The following is a 27,655-nucleotide window of genomic DNA, read 5'->3' on the forward strand; positions in this document are numbered from 1 at the left end:
CTACTAGAGCAGGTCAAACACTGGGAATCATAGAATCCCGTCAGTGCTGAAAGAGGCCATTCAGCCCATCGAGCCTGCACTGACAACAATCGCGCCCAGGCATCTATCCCTGTAACCTCATTTATTTATCCTGTTAATCCCCCTGACATTAAGGGGCAATTGAGCGTGGCCAATCAATTTAAGCCCCACATCTTTGGATTGCAGTGAGTAAATTGCTTTCTGATTTCTCCAAATCCTGCCTACTATCTACAAGGCACAAGTCAGGAGTTTAGTGGAATACTTTCTGTGGGTGCAGCTCCAGCAACGCCCCAGAAGCTTGACACCATCCAGGACAAAGCAGCCTGCTTGATTGGTACACCATGCACAAATATTCAATCCCTCACATCGACACTCAGTAGCAGCAGTGTATGCCGTCTACAAGATGCACTGCAGACATGAACCAAAGATGGCACCATCCAAACATGTGGCCACTACTATCTAAAAAGACTAGGGAACAGATACCTGGGAATACCACCACCCTTGGAGTTTCCCCTCCAAGTCACTCACCATCCTGACTTGGAAGTATATTGCCAATCCTTCACTGTCACTGCGTTAAAATCCTGAAACACACAGTCCCTAACAGTACTGTGGATGTACCTACACCTCAGGAACTGCAGCGGCTCCAGAAGGAGACTCATCACAGCTTCTGAAGGGCAACTGGGGATGGTCAATAAATGCTGGCCTAGCCAGCAATGCCCACATCCTGTAACTGAATAAAACAAGCACATCACAGCTGTTTAAGAAGGATCAGTGCCACAGAGATGACCAATAAATAGGGCCTCAGCTATGTTGTCTGCCTCCTTCTCACAATCTTACACAAGGAAGTGACCATTATATGGAGCGCTCTTATCAAAATGACAAAATTACAGTGCTGTGTCGACTTCTTGATGAATGGCATTTGGAATAGGATTATTCAGTACTAGAACCCTTGAACTGCAAATTGGGAACAATTCTTTAAAAATCTGGGTCAGTACTGTGAGCAAATAAACTTAACAAGTTAACCTTTGCACAACACTCCACTGTTCTGCAGCGGAGGAAAACTCATTAGCTATCTTTGCTATGCCTATGTATTGGCCTCTGCATTCTTTTCTTCTTGCCTTGTCTGTCAGGAAGTATCTAGGGTCTCCTTACAGACCAATGTTAATTCACCACGCATCAGGGTTCTGGTGGGGAGGGAGGACAGTAACGGGCAAGCTAACCTAGACTTCTTGGGAAAAGCTATCCTGTTATTGCATGAATGCACAGGGGCCTACGTAGTGACATCCCCCTCCCACACTTTGGGTTTATCTCCAGTTTGCTCTGGGGTTATTAGTTACACCAAAGCTGAGGGATCGGGAAATTCTCTACCATTTTTAAAAAAGGGGAGAGAAATTGAGTCCTTTCTGTTACAGACGGGCAGTGAAACAAGAAATTGAGACTGTTTAAATTTTGCCCCTTCCTCTCAGCAACATTTGACACTTTGCTGAAGTATTGGTAGATTAATTTTGTGTATACGTGAAATCTTGGGATGGGAAAGGAATTTGTATGACATTGTGTGGATGGGGTTTTCCAGCCTCCAGCCACCACAGGAGCGGACATTCCCACCCTCAACAGAACTTTTGCTGATCTGGCCAATCCCACCCCCTCCCCCCCAGCCTCCATCCAGTCCAGTCCCCCCTAACAAATCCAAAGCATGTTCAGATGGCCTTCAGTTGATCTGGATGCAAGTAGTTGGTGTGTTGTGTTTCTAAATTCATAATTATTTATGACCAATGATACTACAGTCTTTGTAGTGGAAGAGTGATGTTTATAATTTATTTATTAGTGTCACAAGTAGGCTTACAATAAAGCCTACACTGCAATAAAGTCACTGTGAAAATCCCCTAATCGCCATACTCAGGCGTCTGTTCGGGTACGTCTGAGGGAGAATTTAGCGTGGACAGTGCACCTAACCAGCATGTCTTTCAGTCTGTGGAAGGAAACCCATGCTGACATGGGGAGAACATGCAGACAGTGACCCAAGCTGGGAATCAAACCCATGTCTCTAGCGCCATGAGGGTGCAGTGCTAATCGCTGTGCCACCAATCTGCCCCCTGAGAGCCAACTAATGCAGTGATCTGTAACTCGAATTTATTAAAAAGTTTTATGCCAAAATGGCTTGAAGTTGAGAACCAATGAGCTTAGTTTCGACTGCTTACAATGGTAGAGTTTGTTATTTTAAAACTTTTTTTTAATGGACATCCTCAATCTGCATTTCTCAATTTCTGTCTTTTAAAAGCAAGCAATTTAAAAGGAGGAATGTCCTTCTCCAAAAGTAAAATGGTCAGGAGATCATTGGGAGTGCTTTAAAATGAGCTTTGTCCCTTGGCAGCTCTCACTGGGATGAAGGTCTGGCTGTATGATGCTTTGAATCTGACATTCATCATGAAGTGCTCCTGCCTACGGGGATCTGCCTATCAATGTAGCTTAATGAATAAACTGCAACTCGCAACAAACGTGCTTTGCTGCTGGCCTCTTGGGCCCCGTTGACCTTTTTTCACAGTCAGGAAAACCCTCGTTAAGACATCTGATCTTCAAGTAAATGTTAGTTTGTTTGTCAAGTCTCATTGTAATGCACAATGGCTAGAGAATTCTAAGTGCAGGTAGCTAACAAGAAATGCTCGTTGTCTTGTTTTTCTTATGTGCATCTCCTCGGTGGTGCAAAGTCTTTGTTATTGAACAACTGGACGATAACTCATTTTCCTGCCTTTCCTTTCTCTTACTGAACAGTTCAATGTTGACAAGGAAGCGGGAGAAAGACAGATTTACCATCGCTATTGCATGGAGCGAGCCAGCGCCCACTGCGCGCACGTGTTTGCGACTGTCTCTGCCATCACTGCGGTCGAAGCAGAGAACATGATAAAGAGAAAACCAGGCAAGATGCACGCTGTTCTCAGCTCCCTCTCCCATTTTAGCTCTACAGCTCAACAATCCAGTACTGTTTTAGGGATCGCCACTGCGTGTTCTGCCATTCTGAAATAAAAGTTTTTTAGAAGCAGGAATTGGCCATTCAGCCCTTCGAACCTGCTCGACCATTCATTATGATCGTGGCTGATCATCAAAATCAATATCCTGATTTTCCCCCACCCCTCCCTTCACCTTGCATCTCTTGATCCCTTTACCCCCAAGAGCTACATCTATAGAAACATTTGTTTATCCATCGTTTGTGTTTGAATTCATCCAATATTATTTTGCAGTTCACTAACAGTAAAGTATGTTACTCTAGAAATCGGTGGCGAGTTCTTCTTGACTAGGAGAACTGACCCAATAGCAGGTACAGATACAAGATATGTTTTAACAGTGTCACAAAAATATATTTACTCTTCAGCAGGCAGGTGTATAATTCACCACAGCCATTTTCTAATTAGAGTTAGAGCTAAATTAATGGCTTTTTAGCTCTTTAGTATTCCTAGAGAAAAGTAACTAATAAACCATGTTTTTCGTATGGATTAAATTTCATAATATTGTGGAATGTGCACACAGGGATCTTTATAATTAGTTATCTTACCATTTAGTGTATCTAGTTTTATTGTACTTCCATTTAATTTGTGGAGATTATTTGCCTTTCACTGCAGCGTTCTCACCTGAGTTTTCAGAGCCAGAATTCCATTGCGTTACGTGCTGTGCTATTAAGTACATTAAAACTTGCTGGCAGGCACTGTTGTATTTAACATTTTACATAGGGGACTGTTGCTTAGAGATCTTATGACAACATTTTCCGAAGGAAATGTATGCAACCTTGCTAACTCTTGTTCGTGTATCTAACATTGATGTGGTGATTGTAGACTGCTTAGATTCATGTCTGGGCCATAAGAGATTGTCCAATCGGGTGACCAAGGGCATTTATCCCAGCGATAGGTCATCTAGATGGATTGCATCCAACTGTACCATAGAATCCCTACAGTGTAGAAAGAGGCCATGTGGCCCATTGAGTCTGTACTGACCACAATCCCACCCAGGCCCTACGCCTGTAACCCCATGCTAATCCCCCTGACACGAGGGTCAATTTAGCATGGCCAATCCAACTAACCCGCACATCTTTGGATTGTGGGAGGAAACCGGAGCAACCGGAGGAAACCCACATAGACCCGGGGTGAAGGTGCAAACTCCACACAGACAGTGACCCGAGGCCGGAATTAAACCTGGGTCCCTGCCACTGTGCCGCCCCCACCTCCACCCACCCCCCCACCCCCCCGCTATCATTTTGTTTAACAAGAAGCACAGAAATAAATCATTCTGCTTGTTGTGCCAGTGATAGCCCTGAAATAGCTGCAGTTCTTTGATTTTGAACTTTTTTTTGTCTACTGTTTGGGAAGCTGTTCCATGTATTGTATCGAGCACTCTGTGTGAATGAGTTCTTGATTCTTGTCCAATCAATAGAATTTTATTGATCTGAATTTGTACACTCCTTGCTCTTCTGTCAGAAGTAATTTAAAGTAGGTTCTGTATTTCCGTACAGTTTACTACTTCTAGTGCTTCTTAAAATCACCTCCAGAGCACCTTGTCATTCAAGGTTAAGAGGTCTATAATTCTCTCCTCCTAACATTGGGGATGACTCCAGAGGCTCTTCTTTGCAGCCTATCCAATGATTGAGTGACTCCCCTATCTCCTGGTAGCCAGCCAGCACACTCCTGACATATAGCTCTGGTTGTGAGCACTGAGGGCCATACCTGAGGCAGTTATGTTGGCAGCTGGTTCACTTCCTGCTTCTTGAGCACTTTCTTAGCTTGAACTGCCCATTGTAAAGGGGAGCACGGTTATTAACGGGACAGTGGCTTACCTGATCCTCTGACACTGGTATCCCTGCTAGAGAAGACCCCCTGTGTAACAAAGAAATCCCACAACGCCAGTTTAAAGTCCAAACAAGTTTATTTTTGGACTTTTTAAACTGGTGTTGGGGGATTTCTTTCTGTTTTACCCGAGTCCAACGCCGGCATCTCCACATCATTGCCATCCCCTGTATCACAGATCATTACAAGATTGACCCATTTACTTTTTATTGGTAGAAAGTACAAAAATCTCCTGTTTTCACTTTTGAGTGTCTGTTGCTTTAAAAACTGAAGAACAATACTTCAATACTTCCACTGTCCTTTTTATTTTGTAGATGTAATCACACCAAATGGTCTGAATATTAAGAAGTTCTCTGCCATGCATGAATTTCAGAATCTGCATGCCTTGTACAAGTCTCGGATCCAGGAATTTATTCGGGGCCATTTCTATGGGTATTGCCTGCTGCTTTTTCACCTTTCTGTCTTTAGCGTATCGTGCAAAAATGCTGGAATTTCTGTGTCCCGTAAACAGTGCCTTTAGATCACTATTTTTTAATCAACCATTTGAAAGCTCACCAGTCATAAAGACAAGCTGTGATTTGACCAGCCGTAAGCTCCACTCATCACACCAGTGTGACGCAAGCCATTCAACATCTCACGCGCACAACTGGAATCCAGCAAAACTGTGCTTTGTTTCTGTTACCACCATCCTGACTTGGAAATAGATTGCCGTTCCTTCACTGTCACCGGGTCAAAATCCTGGAACTTCCTCCCACACCACACTGTGGGTGTACCTAACCCATAGGGACTTCAGAATTTTAAGAAGGTGGCTCATCCCCATCATCTCAAGGGGACTTAGGGATGGGCAACAATTGCTGGCCTAGCCACTGATGCCCACACCTCGTGAATGATTACATTAAAACAAAGCATTTTAAATGTCACTGTCGCCAATCTAATGCTTCTCCCTCTAATTAATTGGATTGGTACATAAACCCTTTGTGGTTCCTTCCATTTTTCTAATTAACAATTTCTGCACAGCTCTTACTGACTGGAAGTGAGTTTTTATTTGCTTGCTTTTAAGACGGGATTGTCAATGTTTACAGTGTGCAACCCATTCTGAAGAAGAGATTCATTATCAGGCTGTTATAATGCAACAAATTCCATTCACTGCAAATTACTTTTAGTATGTGGTTGCACTTTCCGAAACACAGCGTTCATTTATAGAACTTCTGCGTCCAAAACAATCCAAATCCTTGTAAAAAGTCACAACCGTTTGTGTGGTGGGAAGAAATGCAAAATCAAAATTTGAAGTGTACACTCACTGTAACTGTAATCCTCTTGTTATATCTGTGACATAGTCTGCAAACGTCTCTGTAATCACTAAGGATGCGGGATAATGCATTTAGTAAAGAGGCGAGTAACTAAAATACTTTATTTTTGCTACCCTTTTCTGGATTTGATTCTAGCCACCTGGATTTCAATTTGGAAAAGACCCTCTTCTTCTTCATCGCCGGCAGATATGAATTTACAAACAAAGGAGCTGATTTGTTCATAGAAGCTTTGTCGAGGTTAAACTTCCTCCTCAGGGTAAGAATACAAGAAGTTACAAAATTCCCACAGTTCTTTTTCACTCCCCCCTAACCTGATCCCAGAATAACGCTGGGATATTTCCAGCTCCTCGCCGTGGGTTTTCCTGATGTGGCGCACCATTGGCCACTGATGGGATCTTCCAATCCCGCCCAAGTCTACGGGCTTTTGTGGAGCTTACCCACCATTACCACTGCAAAGGGTCAACTTCAGGGGACCGGCAAATGCTGCTGTTTTCTCAAGTATCACCTAATACTTTTCTCGCGAGTTGTCACAAGATCTATTCTGTGCGCAGCTAATGGTCTCATCAGATGCTGGTGTTTTCACAAGAAGGGATTTGAGTGTGTAAATCTCCTGTTGGGTGCTATTGTTTATATTATCGGCTAGCAACAGTTTACGGCTTTACTGTCTTCCACTTCATCTGCAGATTAATGGCAGCCAGCGAACAGAGAAAATTACAGCACAGGAACAGGCCCTTCGGCCCTCCAAGCCTGCAACCTTTCTACCCGACTGAATTAAAACCCACTACCCTTCCAGAGATCGGATCTCTCTCTTCCCATCCTATTCATGTATTTGTCAGGGCCCCCCTTAAAACTCACAATCGTATCTGTTTCCACTACCTCCCCCAGCATTGAGTTCCAGGCACCCACCACCCTTTGTGTTTTTAAAAAAAAACTTGCCTCGTACATCTCCTTTAAACTTGCACCTTAAACCTATGCCCCCCTAGTAATTGACTCTTCCACTGTGGGGGGGGAAAAGTGCTGATGAACTGATAACATGGCACCATTCATGTGTTGCTATTTTCAACTGCAGCTTTTTATTCTATTCCTCTGTCACTGACCTTTCCCACCTCTGAATTCCTTGATTTCTAAGTACATAACAAATCGATTTTTTATAAATGCTGTGAAATCTATTCTTTGGAGCTGTTTTGTTGTAAAAAGTTCCAAGTTCTAATTTTTATTCTGAGTCATGTTTGACTGATTGGAAATGGTAGTTGATGAGTAACATCTGCGCCACCCAAATGCCAGACGATGACCATCCCCAATAAGAGATACTTCAGATACTGCCCCTTGACATTCAATGGTGTTGTCATCACTGAATTCCCCCACTGTCAACATCCTTGGGGTTACCATTGACCAGAAACTCAATTGGACTCTATATAAACAGTGGCTACAAGAGCAGGTCAGAGGTTAGGAATTGTCTGATGAGTAACTCACCTCCTGACCCCCCCAGAATCTGTCCACAATCTACAAGGCACAAGTCAGGAGTGTGATGGAATACTTCCCACTTGCCTGGAAGGGTGTAGCTCCAACAACACTTGAGGACAAAGCAGCCTGCTTGGTTGGCAGCACATCCACTCCCTCCATCACTGACGCTCAGTAGCAGCTGTGTGTACTATCTACAAGATGCAGTAGATAGCATCTGTAGTGAAAGAGTAAACTTTATTTATTAGTGTCAGAAGTAGGCTTACATTAACACTGCAATGAAGTTACTATGAAAATCCCCTAGTCGCCACACTCTGGTGCCTGTTTAGGTACAAAGAGAGAATTTAGCATGCCTAATGCACATAACCAGCACATCTTTCAGACTGTGGGAGGAAACCAGAACACTCGGAGAAGAAATTGACCAAAGTTCCTTAGACAGCACCTTCCAAACCCACAACCACTTCCATCTAGAAGGGCAGGAGCAGCAGGTACATGGGAACACCACCATCTGCAAATTCCCCTTCAAGTCACTCACCATCCTGACTTGGAAATATATTGTCATTCCTTTGCAGTCGCTGGGTCAAAATCCTGGAATTCCCTCCCTAACGGCCTTGTGTGTCAACTCACTACACATGACTGCAGCAATTCAAGAAGGCACCACTTTCTCGAGAGCAACTAGGGATGGGCAATAATGCTGGCCAGCCAGCGATGCCCATGTCCCAAAAATGAATATAACAAAACTATTTATCAGAGATTTATTTGAGCAAGTAACAATAAACATGGTTGAAGGAGAGCTGTAGATGTGGTGTATTTAGAATTCCAGAAACCGTTTGACAAGGTGCCACATCAAAGGCTACTGATACACAGGGCTCCTTGTGTAGTAAGTAACGACATATTAGCATGGATAAAGGATTGGTTAACTAACAGGATAAATGGATAATTTTTCGGTTGACAAGATGTGTATAATAAGTCGAATGTCACAGGGTGCTAATGCTAAGTCCTTAAATATTTATAATTTTGTCCATGACTTGGATGAAGGGACCAGATGTATGATAGCTCAGTATGCTTAAATTTGCAGATGACACAAAGAAAGGTAGAAGAGGACATAAGGCAGTTTGCAAAGGACAGTGGTTAGCACTGCTGCCTTAACACCAGGAACCCAGGTTCAATTCCGGCCTTGGGTCACTGTCTGTGTGGAGTTTGCACGTTCTCCCTGTGTCTGTGTGGGTTTCTTCTGGGTGCTCTGGTTTCCTCCCACAGTCCAAAGATGTGTAGGTTGGGTTGATTGCTCCTTTAGTGTCAGGAGAATTAGTAGGGTAAATATCTGGGGTTATGGTGGTAGGGGCCTGGGTGGGATAGTTGTCAGTGTAGCATTGATGTGGCCCATGCCTCATAGCGCCAGGGATCTGAGTTCAATTCCCTGCTTGGGTGACTCTCTGTCTGTGTGGAGTCTACACATTGAGTGTTCTGATTTCCTCCCACATCTGAAAAGTGTGCTGTTTATGTGCGTCGACCATGCTAAATTCTCCCTCAGTGTACCCGAACAAGTGCTGGAGTTTGTCGACTAGGGGATTTTCATAGTGTTCATTGCAGTGTTAATGTAAGCCTACTTATGACACTGATAAATAAACTATATAAAGTTTACTCTTTCACTACAGATACCTGCCTGTAACAGCTCTGCGCAGAAGTTTACTTATTAGTCACAAATAAGCCTCCATTAACACTGCAATGAAGTTACTGTGAAAATCCCCTAGTCACCACACTCTGGTGCCTGCTCAAGTACATTGAGAGAGAATTTAGCGTGGCCAATTCACCTAATTGGAACATCTTCCGGATTGTGGGAGAAAACTAGAGCACCCGGAGGAAACCCACGCAGACACGGGGAGAATGTGCAGACTTCACACAGACAGTGACCCAAGCCGGGAATTGAACCCTGACCCCTGGCGCCATGAGGCAGCAGTGCTAACCACTGTGCCATCATTCCTCTTTGAGGAATGACTGCTATCAAATATTGTTGACACTGTAAAATACTTGGAGATCATGAAAACTGCCTTATAATTGCAAGGTTATTTATTTTTTATGAAGATGAGGGCTTCTTCAGAGTTGACTGTTCCCTCCCAATTTCATTGAATCTTCCCCTGCATTTGAGCATGCTTTTTTTAAGAAAAAGCATAATGCTGTAATACCAATTCTTATTGAACTGATGGTCATTAAAAATACTAGTATATGGATAATCAGGACTTAGAATTAAGGCAAATTTCTTACTGTAGAAAGACTTGTGTGTGTGTGCGTGGGGAACTCCAGATTCCATTAATTTTAAACACCATGTTTTCTCTCTCTCTTTATTAGGTTCACAAGAGTGATGTGACAGTTGTGGTGTTTTTTATAATGCCGGCAAAAACACACAACTTTAATGTTGAAACATTGAAGGGGCAGGCAGTCAGAAAACAGCTATGGTAAGTCGATCTTTCCTGTGTTATTTTTGAAGTTTCTGTTGTACTTGAGAACTCAGCACACTATCTGTCAGAATGGTGTCCCTGGAGAGGGCTATAACTTTACTAAACTAGATCATTCCAAGCGCTACTCCGTTTGATTGTAAAGACTTCACACCACGCCTCACTGATTCATAGTTCTTGGCATCCTTAAACAAAATTGGAATGCTGTTGATTTTACTGGGAGATGGGAATCGTAGAATGCAGAAGGAGGCCATTCAGCCCATCAAGTCTACACCAACCACAATCCTAGCCAGGCCCTATCCCCATAACCTCATGCATTTACCCTAGCTTGCCCCCCTGACACTAAGGGGCAATTTAGCATGGCCAGTCCACCTAACTTGCACATCTTTGGACTGTGGGAGGAAGCCCACGCAGACACAGGGAGAATGTGCGAATTCCAAACAGTCACCCAAGCAGGGAATCGAATCCAGGTCCCTAGCACTGTGAGGCAGCAGTGCTAACTATTGTGCCACTGCTCTGGAGTGGTGTATTAAATCAGATACTTGTTCACTGGTTCAAAAGCAGCCCATATTAATGGGATGAAAGTCTCCTCTGTCTATAATGGTCTGAAATAAAGTGAGCCCAGGCAGTCTGAATCCTGTTCTAGAGGTTATGGGCCTATGGACCTACTAAGCACAACCATCCCGAACTTGGCAGCCATCCATCAGCGATTATCAATTAATGCCATGAGAAAGGAAGGTTGTAGAGTGGAGCAAGAAGCTAAACAAGTGTCGCACTGATGCAACTGGGCGTGCTCTGAGGTTTAAATTTAATGGAGATACTCAAAATCATGAGGGATTTGGGCAAAGTAGAAACTGTTTCCATTGGTGGAAGAATGGATGGTGCAGCGGTTAGCACTGCTGCCTCACAGCACCAGGGACCCAGGTTCAATTCCAGCCTTGGTTCACTGTCTGTGTGGAGTTTGCGCATCCTCCTCGTGTCTGCATGGGTTTCCTCCAGGCGTTCCAGTTTCCTCCCACACTCAAGTTGTGCAGGTTAGGTGAATTGGCAATGGCAAATGCGTGGGGTTTTGGGGAGAGGACCAGGATAAGATGCTCTATTAGAGACTCAATGGGCTGAAGGGCTTCCTTCTGCACTGTAGGGATTCTATGATTCTAAAGAAGCAATGGTGAAGACATTTAAAACAAAACACAACAAATGGATTTGGATGTATTGCCTGAAGAGTGTGTTGGGAGCAGATTTAATTTAATCATTGCCTTTCGAAAAATTGCTTGAAAATCTTCCGAACACAAGATTTTTGTGGGGAAACAGAGGGAGGGTGGTACTCGAGGTGCTATTTCAGATGACCAGCACAAACAACAGGGCTGAATAGCCTGCGGCTACAATTCTTTGCCGAGGCTAATTCTAGGTTGTGCTGCATAACCCTGTCTTGAATGTTCAATGCTGATTTCACCCAATTAAAATGGGAAAAGTTAAATTTTGCAGCAATAGCATCACTGAACTCGCGTGCAGACAAATGTTGCGTGAGATAGAGCCAGTTGTGCTGCAATCTTATAGAACCCTATAGTGCAGGAAGAGGCCCTTCAGCCCATCAAGTCTGCACAGAACACAATCCCAACCAGGCTCTACCCCCATATCCCTACATATTATACCCACTAATCCCTCTAACCTATGCATCCCTAGACACTAAGGGGCAATTTCTTAGCATGGCCAATCAACCTAACCCACACATCTTTGGACTGTGGGAGGAAACCAGAGTACCTGGAGGAAACCCACGCAGACACGAGGAGAATGTGCAAACTCCACACAGACAGTGACCTGAGCCGGGAATCGAACCCAGGACCCTAGAGCTGTGAAGTGGCAGTGCTAACCACTGTGCTACCGTGCCACCCAATTGATGAAAAGAGTTCAAACACTCTGCTCCGTCACCGTCCTGAGATGTAACCATAGCAACTCTCTGCAATAAACTTGCAGATGCTTTTATTTTAAGTGCCATTTGTAGCACAAATAAAATCTGTGTCACACAGTTGATGCAGAATAATTACCACAACATTTATATAAATTGCCAAAATATGTCTGCAGTTAATGGCCTAAGTAAATGATTCAATACTCCCATCATGATCAAAGAATCATCACATACACCTCTCCATGGCTGCCCAAATTGGCATTGACACTGGCGAACTCTTGTGTCCCTTATACTTGGCAACTCTCCCACACAAGGCATCATAATCCTTCATGCTTGACCTTGTGACCAGGAAGAGTTAATGAACACTCGCCAGTAAGAGGCAGTTGATGTGAAATTGAGAAGCTGCAATATTTTGCAGAGATCACGTGTTTGAACAAAATAGTAACTCGATACTTCCACATTGCATGCAGAATAACAAAGTGTTCTGTATTGTAAACTGATGCATCTTTGTGTAGTATGTCACGTGATTATATGATGACGTTATCAGAGGGATTTGGGAAATTTTTCCCTCTCTTCCGTCTAGGATTGTAAACAAGCAACATGTTTCTAATATGTCTCCACCACCTGGTTAAGGAAACTGCTGTGTGGCAATCTTTTCATTCTTTTATCTTTGACTACATAAACTATACTCTCTCTTGAGTGGACTAAATATCTTTTACTGTTCACCTCCACTGCAATCTGGCCTTCTATCTTGATTTTCCACAAGATGGTAAAGTCCCAGATGAGCATGGGCTGTGACTGCTGGTGAGGATCACCACACCATGGGTGAGGGACATGGTTGAGAGAGCGTTGGGGAGAAGGGGGGTGGTCTTCATGACCACCCTCATCCGGAATAGGAATTGAGCCCATGCTGTTGGCATCGCTAACCAGCTATCGAGCCAACTGAGCTAAACTGACCTAGATTGTGGTGTGCCCCTCACTGCTGACTTCCCACCTGCTCACTAATGTTTCCTTTAACATGTCTCTGTGTTGGAAATTTGACGATTTAATTCCTTAATTTTCTTCCCCTGCTGAGGGGAAGTTCCGATCCCCTTACTCCCTGAATGAGGTCGCCATTGAAAATAACTCTTGCTGCTTTAGGAATGAGTAGTGTTATTAATCGCAATAAGCTTGGATGATTAAGAGAAAAAAAACTACTCAAACCTGACACCCAGTGATTAGATCAGAAGCCCAAGCTGGCCCATTTGGTTTGACAGCAAGTCATCCCTCCCCTCTGACTGGCTATTTGCTGGATTTTAAACTATTCAGGTTTTGCTTTAATTTACGTGCATTTTTTTTCTGAATGGTGGCACAGTGGTTAGTGTTGCTGCCTCACAGTACCCGACAGCTGGGTTCGATTCCCAGCTTGGGTCATTGTCTGGGTGGAGTCTGCATGTTCTCCCTGTGTGTGTCTGTGTGGGTTTCCTCTGGGTGCTCAGGTTTCCTGCCAGTCTGAAAGACGTGCTGGTTAGGTGCGTTGGCCATGCTAAATTTTCCCTCAGTGTACCCTAACAGGCACCGCAATGTCGCCATCCATGTGGGGATTTTCAGAGTAATTTTTGGCTGTATGAAGTTTGCACGTTCTCCCTGTGTCTGCGTGGGTTTCCTCTGGATGCTCTCACAATCCAAAGATGTGCAGGTTAGGTGTATTGGTCGTGCTAAAGTGTCCTTTTAGTGACGGGGGACTAGCTAGGGTAAACACATGGGATTACAGTGATAGAGCCTGAGAGAGATGATTATTGGTGCGGGCTTGATGGGCTAAATGGCTTCCTTCTGTTAGGTGGATCGGCCTTGCTAAATTGCCCCTTAGTGTCAGGGGACTAGCTAGAGTAAATGCATGGGATCATGGGGATAGGGCTGGGTGAGGTTGTGGTGGTTGCAAACTCAATGGGCTGAATGGCCTCCTTCAGCACTGTAGGATTCTATGATTAATGAATTCCTCTGAAAAATTGGCCAATCTCCTGAAATATCTCCTCTGCCCACTGAGTGCTGGTGTCCAGATAATCTCGGTATTGCAGAGCTTTTGTTTTCACACAGCAACTTCTATTTAAATAGCACCTTTTTAAAGTAACAAAACATCCCAAGGTACTTCCCCAGGAACATCACAGATCAAAATGAGACACCAAGCCACGTAAGGAGTTGTTGGGGATGATGGCCAAAATTTTGAACAAAGAGGATGTATTACAGGGCATCTTTAAAGAAGTAGAGATAAAGAAATTCCAGAGCTTTGGCAGGTGCAGTTCCTGGTGATATTCCTGAGAAACACTTTGGGATGTTTTGTTACTTTAAATGGTGCCACGTAAGAACCATACTTAAAATGCAAACATCCAAACAAGTTTCTCTGGCCTCCTAATCCTGGGTTCGATTCCCGGCTTGGGCCACTGTCAGTGTGGAGTTTGCACATTCTCCTCGTGTCTGCATGGGTTTCCTCTGGGTACTCCGGTTTCCTCCCACAGTCCAAAGATGTGTGGGTTAGGTTGATTGGCCATGCTAAGAAATTGCCCCCAAGTGTCCAGGGATGTGTAGGTTAGAGGGATTGGTGGCATAATATGTAGGGATGTGGGGGTAGGGCCTGGGTGGGATTGTGTTTGGTGCAGACTCAATGGGCCAAAGGGCCTCTTTCTGCACTGTAGGGTTCTGTGGTTCTAAGTGCGCAGGTCCAGCAGGCAGTAAAGAAGGTAAATGGTATGTTAGCCTTCATAGCAAGAGGATTTAAGTATAGAGATAGGGACATTTTACTGTAATTATATAGGGCTTTGATGAGGCCACCCTGGAGTATTGTGTGCATTTTTGGTGTCTTTATCTGAGGAAGGATGTCTTTGTTACAGAGGGAGAACAACAAAGGTTTACCAGGCTGATTCCTGCGATGGCAGGTCTATCATATGAGGAGGGGATCTCATAGAAGCATATAAAATTCTAACAGCGTCAGAAAGAATGTTCCTGATAGTGGGGGAGTCCAGAATTAGGGGTTATAGTTTGAGGATAAGGGGTAAACTTTTTAGGACTGAGATGAGGAGAAACTTGTTCACCCAGTATGTGATGAATGTGTGAATTTACTACCACAAAATGTAGTTGAGGTCAAAAGTTTGTGATTTTTGTGAAGAAATTGGATAAGCTCTTGGGGCAGGAGGGATGTTGGGGAAGGAGGGATTAGGATTTTGAATTTGACTATCAGACATGATCAAAATGAATGACGGAGCTGGCTGGAAGAGTCAAATGGCCTACTCCTGCTTCTAGTTTGAGTCTTTTATAGTGCATGTCACTCTCCTGTGGAACTACCGCATGAAGACCAATGATAAAACTATTTGGTCTAATCACTTTTTTTTCCCAGGGCAGCTAAATAGTACAGCAAGATGCTGAGTCAGCACAGCACTTAAAACCCAATTGAAATCAGTCTGGAAGCAGCTTAGGAACAACATAGAGCTCATTCTCATAGAAACAAGTTTGTATTTTGACCTTTGGGACAATTCCTGGCATTTAAACAGGTGCGAGCTGTCAATCGCCCATGATCGAAGATGCAAGAGTTGGACTCATTGGACCAGAATAGGCTAATGCATGGATGCTCACGTCATCTAGATTCTGGGTATATGTTATAGTGGTGATGAGATAGAACCAAGAACTAAGGTTTTGTATTGTGATTTTTTTTTTTATTTCCCCCCGCCCCCTCAAGAAGTCAATCAGTTTGATCAAGTTTCATTAAATTATTCACCTACTGACGTTTAAAATAGCTTTCAATTGAAATCCAGCTACGTTCAAACTCTGAAACTAGTTACAGAAGAAATGTTGCATTATTAGTAATCTGCTTTACTTTTGAAGGATTGCATGGATAAAGTCCAATACAAGAAGTTATTGTATACTTATTCCTTTTTCCATAAATACCTCATCACTGTATAAAATTACCCCTACCGCTGCCCAATTGGGAGCGGATTGGATTCTTCGGGACAGAGATAGATATCTATCTCCCTGTGCTCTAGTTGTTAAAATCATCCATTTGTACTAAACTGAGCCACGTGAAAGCCCCAGCTCCATTGTTAATCTGTGTTAAAGTAGCTAATCTCAATCAGGGCAGCAGCTGAAACCACCATGCTCTTAGCCAAAGAAAGAAAACAATGAAGAAAAGGATTCATGTTCCTGCTTTATAATTCTTTTTATAAAGAATGTTGCTGAATATTTGAGGAGGACAGGATTTGCTTTGGTGATAATTGCCCTACCCTCCAATCCCCGGTTAAGTAGCCTGCTTGAGTTTGCACATGTTTGATGTCTTGGTTGGCCCACGAGACAATAGTCAGTGATCTCAGTGCCGGTCTATCAAAGCTATTTGGATAAAGTACTCTTCAACTGGTTTCTCAACAACAGTCTTATCAGACCAACCAATTGATGGTCAACATTTACAAATCTTGAATGGAGTGTGGAACTATGAGTTCAAGAGTTTCACTTAGAAATTTGGATCAGAGAATCAAAAGTCAAAGGCACTAGTTGCATATATCCAGTTTTTTGATCATTAATTTTATTGGCCCCTGAACTTCATTTGCTGATCTTTATTCTAGTCAATTCAGGCCGTCCACCAGACTGAATCCTTTAACTTTACCCTGCTACCTTTTATGCCTGAAGTACCCATTGGACTTCTTGAGACTGCAACTCTACATTAGTATATCGACAACTTTCAAGTGAAATGTTGCAAGCACCAGCCCTAAGGCCCAACGTTATGTACTGTTCCTTACTATACAGTAAATTCACTTGTCTTATCTATTTTACTGTTTACTGGCAATGCTCACTCACCCAGTAGATATTTCATTATTTTCCCCTGCAGGGATACTGCCCATTTAGTGAAGGAGAAATTTGGAAAGCGACTTTATGAAGCATTGTTAAAGTAAGTTATTCCGCTGCTTCAGCATAAAGTTAAAAATAAATATTTGTGTGTACTATCCATAGACAAAGGGCAGGATTCTCCAGTTCCGCTGCAGTGAAGGGAGATTTGGCTGACCGCTAAATTCTCCATTCTCTCCGCCAGTGAATGGTCAAAGAATTCCAGTCTTCGTACTTTTCAGTACTCGTGCTAGAGATGAAATTTTTCTTTTGAATATGTAATACAAATGAACGCAGTAATGATGGGGCAAGTTGTATTAAAGTGAGAACAGATGATGCTTGAAAAACCCAGCGAGTCTGGCAGAATCGGGGTGGCACAGTGGTTAGCACTGCTGCCTCAGGACCAGGGACCCGGGTTTGATTCCCGGCTTGGGTCACAGTCTGTGCGGATTCTGTACGTTCTCCCCCTCCGTCTGCATGGATTTCCTCCAGGTGCTCTGATTTCCTCCCACAGTCCGACAGACATGCTGGTTAGGCGCATTGGCCATGTTAAATTCTCCCTCAGTGTACCCAAACAGGAGTGTGGCACCTAGGGGATTTTCACAGTAACTTCATTGCTTCAGTGTTAATGTAAGTCTACTTGTGACTAATAAATAAACTTTAAAATAATCTATTAGGAGAGAAACAGAGTTAACGTTTGGAGTCCTTTTGACTCTTCATTGGAACTGAAGGAAGAATGTGTTGGAACTGAGTGGTTGCAACAAAAGATACAAACGTAAAAGAACGAAAGGGGGAGTTTGCATTGAGGAAGTATGTATGGGATATTTTTAAAAAGGGGTCTAAGATGAAGGAGAAGGGACACAGTGTGAATTCCATTAGTCTTCAGGGCTGCAAAGTGCCTAACCTGAAGATGCGATGCTGCATTGCCAACTTGCAGCCAGCCTCACTGGAGCATTGCAGCTGGCCAAGGACTGACATGTATACATGAGAGGTGCTGAGTTAAAAGGGCAAGCAACAGGAAGGTCGGGGTCATGCTTGCAGACTGAGCAAATGTGTTCCACAAAGTGGTCGTTTAGCCTGCGTTTCGTCTCCCCATTGTAGCAGAGACTGTATTGGGAGCAGCGAATACAGTTGATCAAATTGGATGAAGTGCAGGTGAAATGTTGCTTCATCTGAAAGGAGTATTCAGAACTTTGGATAGTAAGGAGGGAGGGCATAAAGGTGCAGCTTCTGCGATTGCGTAGAAAAGTGAGAGGGTACATAGATTTACCAGGATGTTGCCTGGTATGGAGGGCACCAGCTATGAGGAGAGGTTGGAGAAACTTGGTTTGCTCTCACTGGAGCGACAGAGATTGAGAGACCACCTGAAAGAAGTCTACAAGGTTGAGGATCGTGGATAGTCAGCTTTTTCCCAGAGTAGAAGAGTCAATTACTCTGGAGGCACAGGTTTAAGGTGTGATGGCAAGGTTTAAAGGCGATGTACAAGGCAGATTTTCTTTTTAGAGGATGATGGGTGCCAGCGGAGGTTGTGGAAGCAGATATGATAGTGACTTTAAGGGGCGTTTTGACAAATACATGAGTAGGATGGGAATAGAGGGATATGGTCACCGGAAGGATAGCGGGCTTTAGTTCAATCAGGCAGCATGGTCAGGGCAGACTTGGAGGGCTGAAGGGCCTGTTCCTGTGCTGTAATTTTCTTTGTTCTTTGTGCCATGGAAAAGGGATAAGGGATTGGGGAGTATACCAGTGTGTCTGGGAGGGAGTGGTCCCTGCAGATTAGGAGAGAGGGGTTTTCAAATTGTATTGAATTATTTTCTATCAACACAAACTTATTGTCTGATTTATTTGCAATCAGTGCCATTATCAAATTTGCTGATGTTGTTTTGGGGATTGGGGTCACGTTAATGGGTAGAGACTGATGTGTGCCTTTTCTGTTCTGCAGCAAGCTTTTGTGAAACTTATAAAGGAATATGATCAATAAGATGCTTTAGTGGCTTGCAAAAAGTGTGACTAAGCTCAATGTGTCGACTTAATGGGTCAAATGGCCTCATTCTGTGCATTTCTTTTCCAGAGTTTAAAAACATAGGAAGTGGGTAACTTTGTGTGAAACTGCAACAGCTACACAAAAATTGCTTTGATTTGCTTCATTTCTTTGATTTGATTGTCACATGTATTAGTATACAGTGAAAAATATTGTTGCACCCTGTACAGACAAAGCATACTGTTCATTGAGAAGGAAAGGAGAGAGTGCAGAATGTATTGTTACAGTCATAGCTAGGGTCGAGAGAAAGATCAAATTAATATAAAGTAGATCCAGTCAAAGATCTGACGGCAGCAGGAAAGAAGCTGTTTTTAAGTCGGTTTGTATGTGATCTCAGACTTTTGTATCTTTTTCCCAATGGAAGAGTGTGGGGTCCTTGATTTTGCTGGCTGCTTTTCCAAGGCAGCGGGAAGTGTAGACGGAGTCAATGGATGGGAGGCAAGTTTGCGCGATGGGCTGGGCTTCGTTCACATCCTATAGAAACTAGAAGCAAGAGCAGGCCATTCAGCCCTTTTTGAGCCTGCTCCACCATTCATTTTGATCATGGCTGATCATTGAATTCAATATTTCCTCTCTCTCTTCCCCCACCCCAAGACCTATCTCCTAATTTATTTTTGAAATTACATGTTTTGGCCTAAACTACATTCTGTAGTCGTGAATTCCACCCTCTGGGTGAAGGCGTTTCTCCTTGCCTCAGTCCTAAAGGTTTACCGTTTATCCTCAAACTATGACCCCTAGTTCTGGACTACCCTGCCATTGGAAACATTCTTTCTGAATCTACCCTGTCTAACTCTGTTGGAATTTTGTAAGTTTCTATGAGATCCCCTTTCCATTCTTATGAACTCCAGTGAATATAAACTTAACCAATTCAATCTCCTCATTTGACTGACCTGCCATTCCAGGAATTAGCCTGGTAAACCTTTACTGTGTTCTCTCTATTAGTAAGGAATCCTTCCTCAGATAATGACACCAAAACTGCATACAATATTTCACATGTGGCCTCACGAACACTGTATACAATTGCAGCAAAACATCCCTTTATTCAAATCCTCTCACTATGAAAGCCAACATACCATTTGCCTTCTTTACTGCCTGCTGTACCTGCATGCTTACTTTCAGCAACTGATGCACAAGGATAACAAGATCCACTTCTCTTAATTTACACCCATTCAGATAATAATCTGCCTTCCTATTAGTGCTACCAAAGTGGATTAACCTCTCAGATTATTCATCCACATTATACTGCATCTGCCATGAATTTGTCCCTACACTCAGCCTGTCCAAATCACACTGAAGCATCTCTGCATCTTCACAGCTCACTCACCCACCCACCCAACTGTTATCTCCAAATCTGCAAATTTAGTTCCCTCTTCCAGATCATTTAATATATAATGTGAACAGTTGGGGTCCTAATGCAGATCCCTGCGGCACCCCACTAGCCACTGACTGCCAATCAGAAAGAGACCCATTTATGCCAACTCTTTGCTTTCTCGCCATCTCAAGACACTACCTGCAATCCCATGTGTTTTAATTTTAGATAATAGTCTGTCAAAAGCCTTTTGTAAGTCTAAATCGTTTTGTAGTTTCTTGCGTCTTGGTCAGAACAGGAACCATACTAAGCTATGATACGATCAGAAAGCATGCTTTCTGTGGTTCATCTGTAAAAGTTGTGGTTTAAAACCCAATAATTATCCTGTAAATTTTCAGAGGGGAAACCCCAGACATGAACAAGATCTTTGATCGAGATGACTTGACCATAATGAAAAGAGCCATCTATGCAACTCAGGTATGCCTGGAAGTAGAAAAACCTTTATGCCTTATTATTAAATTATTCAAAAGTGTTTGTAATATCCTTGGGTATCTAATGCAAGGCTTTTTATAATTTTGTAATTTTCAAGGGAGGAATTGGAACCTTTTTGTTGAAATCTATTGAGTGAATGCTCTCTGTGGAGAGGAAGAATCGTATGGATGGTGTTTGGTTATAATTTTAGATCCAGCAGATCTCACTGACTTAACCAGCGCAACAGTGCACATGCATTTATTTTGGTGTTTAAAAATTGCAGCTTGGATTGTTCTTTTAACATCACAAAGCAATAATTAGGTCTATATTTCAATCCATCACACTGCTTGTATTTTCATAATAAAGGGAATCGACCTGCAAAAGTGTATCACACTGGAGCAGGTGTTGGCCGTTCAGCCCCTTGAACCTGTTCCACAGTTCAGTCAGATCATCACTGATCTGTATCTCAACCCTAAATATACCCACTTTTAATCCATGGGTAAAAGTTATCAGACAATCTCCTGTTTTGTCTTGAAAGTTTCAACTGTGTTGGGAGAGGAATTTTTCTGGAGTTGAAGGGACAAAAACTGGGTAGATTGCTCTCTCTTTCTTCTAACTTCTTGCTGTATACTAAAATATTTGAATATATTTCCATTTTCAATACAGTGCCATCCTTGTTCAGAACCATTTTTTTTTTGAAGATGCTAATGATTTGAAGTTGATGCTGCTATTTTTATATTCGGAACACTGATTCTAGTGAAATCCTCTAATGTCTTGGCATGGTTTATGTCGAGGTGTTCCTATGAAGATGTGATTTGCCATCTGTTTTATTGCCCAAGGTTTTTAACTTTGATATCCTCAAACAGCTTAATGTCCAACCTGCAGCATTTTAGCCTATGTTTAGCCATTCTGTTACCACAGCCACTGATTAGAGCTTTATTCTGACCTCAGCGCCAAACACTGCCGCCGGTGACCACGCACAACATGCTGGATGACAGCAATGACCCCATCCTGAGCACCATCAGAAGAATTGGGCTGTTCAATAATCGGGCTGACCGGGTCAAGGTACGCACTTTACCTTCTCTTCACAGGTGAGAATGCATTGATTATGGAGACAGCTTTATGAGCCTTGCTTCTGTGCATTGTTATCGTCCCTCTTATCTACACCTTCAAAATGATATTGCATTAGCCAATGGTGGGAGATAATGCTACCGTTTCCACGGTCGGAATGACTACTAATGTAAACCTACAGACATGAAGTTAGGTTAGCAGCTTTATTTGTGATGGGTCTTTTGGGGTTCCTACAGCTGGGTAGGTCCTTTCCTACCATGCCTGTTAATGTTCAGGAAAAACTTCCATCGTCATGACACAAGGTGTTGAATCAGAAGTGCTGTTTGGCTCAATGTGCATTGAACAACCTTTCCACCAGGTATTGGTGTCAGATGGAGCAAAAACAGCACACAACTTGCTGGCCAACAATCTACACCTACAATCCCTTTATTGCCCTCCCCCGGGAGGTAGGCTGCCAACCTCCTGAGCCAACCTCCCTGTATGGTACACAGCTACAAGAGCTGGTGTATTTTGCATTGCTCTAAGAAAAGTGGCTGGTTTGTAGAATGTCTTGTTGCTTGTCTAAATTTTTTTGAGTGGTGGGGGCCGATTTAAATAGTCTTGATTCAAACAGTGTGTGTGCGGTCAATCATTGGAGTGAAACAATGAGGAAAGTAAAAGTGAGATTCTCTGGCCTCCCCTCACTGTTTGTTCTGGATGGTAAGCTGCAGGGTGCTGTACACCGGGATTGTCTGGTGCTGCTGCTATCGATGGGAATTCCTATTGATACCACCCCATGCTGCAGGGAAACCTGTGGCACTGGGCGCACCACTGGCGGGACCAGAGAAGTGTGAACAACTGGATAATTTCCTGGCCTAATTCTCTTAATGTAGAAACATAGGAGGAGACCATTCAGCCCTCGAGCCTGCTCCACCATTCATCACAATAATGGCTGACCGTCTAACACAATAACCCAGATCTGCTTTCTCTCCATAACTTTTGATCCCGTTTGCCCCAAGTGCTATAAGAAGCTGCCTCTTGAACATATTCAATGTTTTGGCATCAACCACTTCCTGTGGTAATGAATTCAACAGGCTCACCACTCTTTGGGTGAAGAAATGAGTCCTCACCTCTGTCCTAAATGGCCTACCATTTAGGATGGAGGTGACTGTGACCCCTGGTTCTGGATTCATTCATCCCACTCGCCAACTGTTGTCCTGCACGCTCCCAAAACTGGTCTTTATACCCAACGGCAAGCTGACTGCTGCAAATTAATGACCAGCCACTAGGTTACCCATGTTTGCATCAACGGGGAGCCAATCTGTCAGCCTATGCCTAGATCATGGCAATTTTGAATAAGTAGATTTTTGCTCTGTTATTCAGTATCCAGTTGCCAGCTCTCAATCGCTGAAAAATCAATCTCTGAATAATGGGAAAGGTCCTGCATTTGCTATTATTCTTCCAGTGAGTTGCTTTCCACAGAGATGCTGCCTGGTCCCAGCACTGTTAACATTGTTGTGTCCCATGGACTCTTCTGGTCAGCTGTACTCGTCCCAGTCCCTGTTTAGATTCAGCTGTGGTTGCACTCCACCTCTGATTCGGGAGGTTTTGGGTTCAGGCCCCACTTCAAAGACTGAACAAACAAATTGAGTTGTTATTACTCCAGTGGTACGTTGCGGGAACGCTGCGCTGTTGGAGGTACTGTATGAGGGCCCTGGAAAGTGTAATCCAGAAAGACTTGTTTCTTTGAGCTGAGGGGTCATTTACCAGGTAGCATAGATTTGAAGTGATTGGTCAAAGAATTAGAAGGGACGTGAGAGTAATCCTTCTCACCCACAGGGTGGTGGCATTTGGAATTCGCTGCCTAAGTTGGTGGTTGAGTCTGAAAAGCTCAACTCATCTGTCAGGTACCTGGATTTAAGAGGCATCTGAATGGGTGCATGAAGAGGGAGGGGATAGAGAGATATGGTCTGAGTAAGGACAAAAGGTTGTTTTTTGGCAGTTTAGTTAGGACATCATGATCGACACAGGCTTGGAGGGCCGAAGGGCCTGCTCCTGTTACCTTTTATTCTTTATCTGGATGGCACAGCAGCACAACAGTTAGCACTGCTGCCTCTTCACAGCGCCAGGGATCCAGGTTCAATTCCAGCGTCAGGTGACTGAGAGGGGTTTGCACGTTCTCCCCGTGTCTGTGTGGGTTTTTTCCGGTTTCCTCCCACAGTCCAAAGATATGCAGGTTAGGTGGATTGGCCAGGCTAAATTGCCCCTTAGTATCCAAAGATATGGAGGTGGATTGGCCTTGGTGAATGTATGGAGTTATGGGCATAAGGCAGAGGGGAGGGTCTGGGCTGGGATGCTGTTTTGGAGAGTTGGTGCAGACTTGATGGGCCAAATGGCCTTATTCTGCACTGTCGGGAATCAGTGGCGTATCTGCATCTGAAGTCCTGTAAGCTGCAAAGGTACAGACCAGATGCTGGAAAGTTGGATTGAAATGAGCAATTAAATTTTTCTCTCTTTTGGCTGGTGCAGTCACGATGAGCTGAATGGCCTCCTCCTACACTGCAAACCTTTTAGATAAAGTGTTAACGGAAGATAGTTGTCCCCTCAAGTGATCATAAACAGTCCCATGATACTAGTCAGGGAGATGATGGCCTAGTAGGTATTATCGCTAGACTAGAAACTCGCCTAACGTTCTTGGGACCTGGGTTCGAATCCCGCCACGGCAAATTTGTTTTCGCCCCATAACCTTTGATCCCATTTGTCCCAAGTGCTATATCTAGTCATCTTTTGAATACATTCAATGTTTTGGCATCAACTACCTGTGGTAACAAATTCCACAGGCTTACCACTCCTTGGTGAATTTGAATTCAATAAAAAAAAAACAGGAATTAAGAATTATTGATAACCATGAAACCATTGTCGATTTGTGGGAAGAACTGGTTCACTAATATCTCTTAGGGAAGGAAATCTGCCATCCTTGCCTGATCTGGCCTACATGTGAATTCAGAGTCACAGCAACGTGGTTGACTCTTAACTGCCCTCCAACGGCAACTAAGGATAGGCAATAAATGCTGGCCAGCCATTCCTACAAACTACTAAAACAAGTCAATGAAGAGCAGGGGAGTTCTCCCTGTTTCCTGGCAAATGTTTAATGCTGTTGTGGGATTGTTGTTTGTGGGATCTTGCTGTGTGTAAATTGGCTGTTGCCTTACTCCACAGTACTGTAGTAACTAGACGTCTCAAAAGCAGCTTGGCTGTAAAGCACTTTGAGGCATCCTAAGGTCCTGAAGTATGCAGTGGAAATGTAAGTTGTTTGTTATGTTGATAAATGAAATCTTGCTTGGGCTAAAATTGGACTTGTGTATCCCTCTGGGTTAGTGATAATTTTCTTCTCATTGGCAGCCAGGTTAGCTTCATACTTGTGCAAGTTGCTCATTGAGAGAACCTGAATCTAGACTTATTTCTAGCTCGTTTTAATGGGTGATGTTGCTGCAGTTATTCTTTACTGTGATAGTGGGCAAGCAACCACTTCCCAATCCAATATTCCTGGACAATCAAGGTGCCACACACTGCTGGATCTTCTTAGTCTTTGCTTTCTGTGAAGAGGCCTAGCCTGTCCTTTGAATGTTCTCTAGTAGAGGTTAGCGAGGAGTAGGGAGTCACAAGGAAGAATTCATTGCACTAATGACACGGTAGGGTGTTAATGCAATTTACAACTGGTTGTGACGATGCGTGACCTGAGGGTGGCATAGTGGTTAGCACTGCTGCCCCTCAGTGCCAGGTACTGGGCTTGGGTCAGTTTGCACATTCTCCCCATGTCCGCTGTAGCTTCCTCCCACAGCCCAAAGAAGCGTTGGTTAGGTGTATTTGCCATGCTAAATTCTCCCTCCGTGTACCCGAAAAGGCACCGGAGTGTGGCAACTAGAGGACTTTCACAGTAACTTCTTTACAATGTTAATGTAAGCCACTTGTGACACAAACAGATAAACTGTCAACTTTTCCCTGTCTGATTTGAGATTGTTGGTTATACGTTGCATAAGAATGGAGACTTTATTTTGTTTTGGGTTGTAGTTGACCCTGGCAAGACTGTGGGATATTCCATGAGGTGATGGCGGTCATGGATATAGAATCCGTTCACAGAGAAACTAAGCAAACTCTGTACTGGATAATGATGTCTTCTGCTGAGTTGGAAATGTAGCCTCCTTTTATATGCATATGTATGTGGGTGTACACCACATGCACACACTTTATGTACATAATTATGTATATTTCATATATATATGAGTGTGTATATGAAGTTTAGCATCTCACACTGTTCACCTTTTCAGAATGTATTCATTACTTTTCAGCATGGCTCAAAGAAGTTACTTAAGTAATGCGTAGAGGTTTTAATCCTGCTGTGTTGAATATTAATCTATTTACACTCAACCAAGCATGCTGTTTGCAATTGTTCCCCATCATTGCTTTACACATCAATCCATTTATTCATTATGATGTTCTTGGCTTTATTGACTGGGAGATATCATTATAGTTATATTGACCTAACTCAAATGCCTAGTGGTGTAAACCTCGATCGGTGAAGTGCCTAGCAGAGGGGAAAAGATACATCTGGAAAAAATTGAGAGCAGAACTAAAATGGGTTGATTAATATCTTAATGAGGTAGAATGAGGATCTTAATAGTTCATTGTTACTAAAATAATTGTTGTTTTACTGAGTGCAGATGGCTGGATTGTTAGTTTCTTACTCATCGAACCATACTCCTACAGGACAGGAGCAATTAAATGTAGTGGTCTTTCAAGAGTTGTTGGATTAGAGAACAGGGAGTTAGGTATTGATTGTGTTTCGTTGTGATTCGACTGAGCTTTATGGAGTTAGTCATTTCCAAAAAACCCACATAAGTTTGTGATTATAAACTGCACAAAAAAAATTGACCCTGTTGGTCATTTAAATTCGTGAATACAGCTCAGCAAATATTTAACAACTTTCTAAATCTTTGATTCAGCAGAGAGAAAGTCTGTCTTGCATCCTGTGCTTGGAATCATTTAATCAATTATTTAACCACAACCCCTGTGTAAAATAATGTTCAGTTGCCCTACAGTTGTCTGTCTTCACACACAAAGAACTAATATCACATCTGTCAACCTAAAAAATCAGCAAAATTGAATTGACTTTTAAAAAAAAAATAAACTGCTCCAAAAGCAGCCCTGAATATTACCTTCCCAACACACACATGAATGTGTGAAGATAGTCTGAATTATATAGGACAGGATATATGACACAGGCCATTCAGCCCAATATAGGGGAACGTGGCAACGTCTTGCGAGCTGTCCCCTGCACACACTCTAAAATTCTGAGTAAAAGATAGAATTACAGTGCAGAAGGAGGCCCTTCAGCCCATTTAAGTCTGCACCAACCACAATCCCACCCAGGCCCTATCCCCTTATCCCTATGCATTTACCCTAGCTCGTCTCCTTGACACTAAGGGTCAATTTAGCATGGCCAATCCACCTAACCCACACATCTTTGGACTGTGGGAGGAAACCGGAGCACCCGGAGGAAACCCATGCAGACACGGGGAGAAAGTGCAACCTCCACACACACACAGATCCCAGCTGGGAATCGAACCCGATTTCCTAGCATGAGGCAGCAGTGCTAACCACTTGCTACACCCTCTCACTATGCGTTTGAAACTCAATTCTTATAAACTCTCTAACAATGCTCTAATTGTAATTGAGTTGATCTTTCTTTACAACTAGCTATGACTGCAACAGTACATTCTGCATCCTCTCCTCTGAATGGTATAGTACACAAACATTTTACTGTATGCTAAAACATGGGACAACAACAAATTAGGAGGATAAGATATACAATGTAAGCATACACTGTTCAGCCCAATATAGGATATATAGCATTGAAACAGTCCGTTCATCCCAGCTAGTCCATACCCGTGTTTGTTCC

At 43.2% G+C, this 27,655-nt stretch overlaps 1 protein-coding gene across 1 annotated transcript in view; it reads left to right on the forward strand.

Moving 5' to 3' along the window:
- The window catches only part of gys2 (glycogen synthase 2), a 57,477-nt gene that overhangs the window by 19,139 nt on the left and 10,683 nt on the right, over positions 1 to 27,655 (forward strand). Inside the window, 7 exon segments of the mRNA XM_080207840.1 lie at positions 2,788 to 2,932; positions 5,162 to 5,279; positions 6,293 to 6,413; positions 9,968 to 10,074; positions 16,830 to 16,889; positions 20,574 to 20,652; positions 21,598 to 21,711. Of these exon segments, the coding sequence (XP_080063966.1) occupies positions 2,788 to 2,932; positions 5,162 to 5,279; positions 6,293 to 6,413; positions 9,968 to 10,074; positions 16,830 to 16,889; positions 20,574 to 20,652; positions 21,598 to 21,711 (744 nt within the window).

The sequence above is a fragment of the Carcharhinus amblyrhynchos genome, chromosome 19 (genome assembly GCF_965287045.1).
Source record: "Carcharhinus amblyrhynchos chromosome 19, sCarAmb.v2.hapA, whole genome shotgun sequence".
In the NCBI taxonomy this organism is placed as follows: Eukaryota; Metazoa; Chordata; class Chondrichthyes; order Carcharhiniformes; family Carcharhinidae; genus Carcharhinus; species Carcharhinus amblyrhynchos.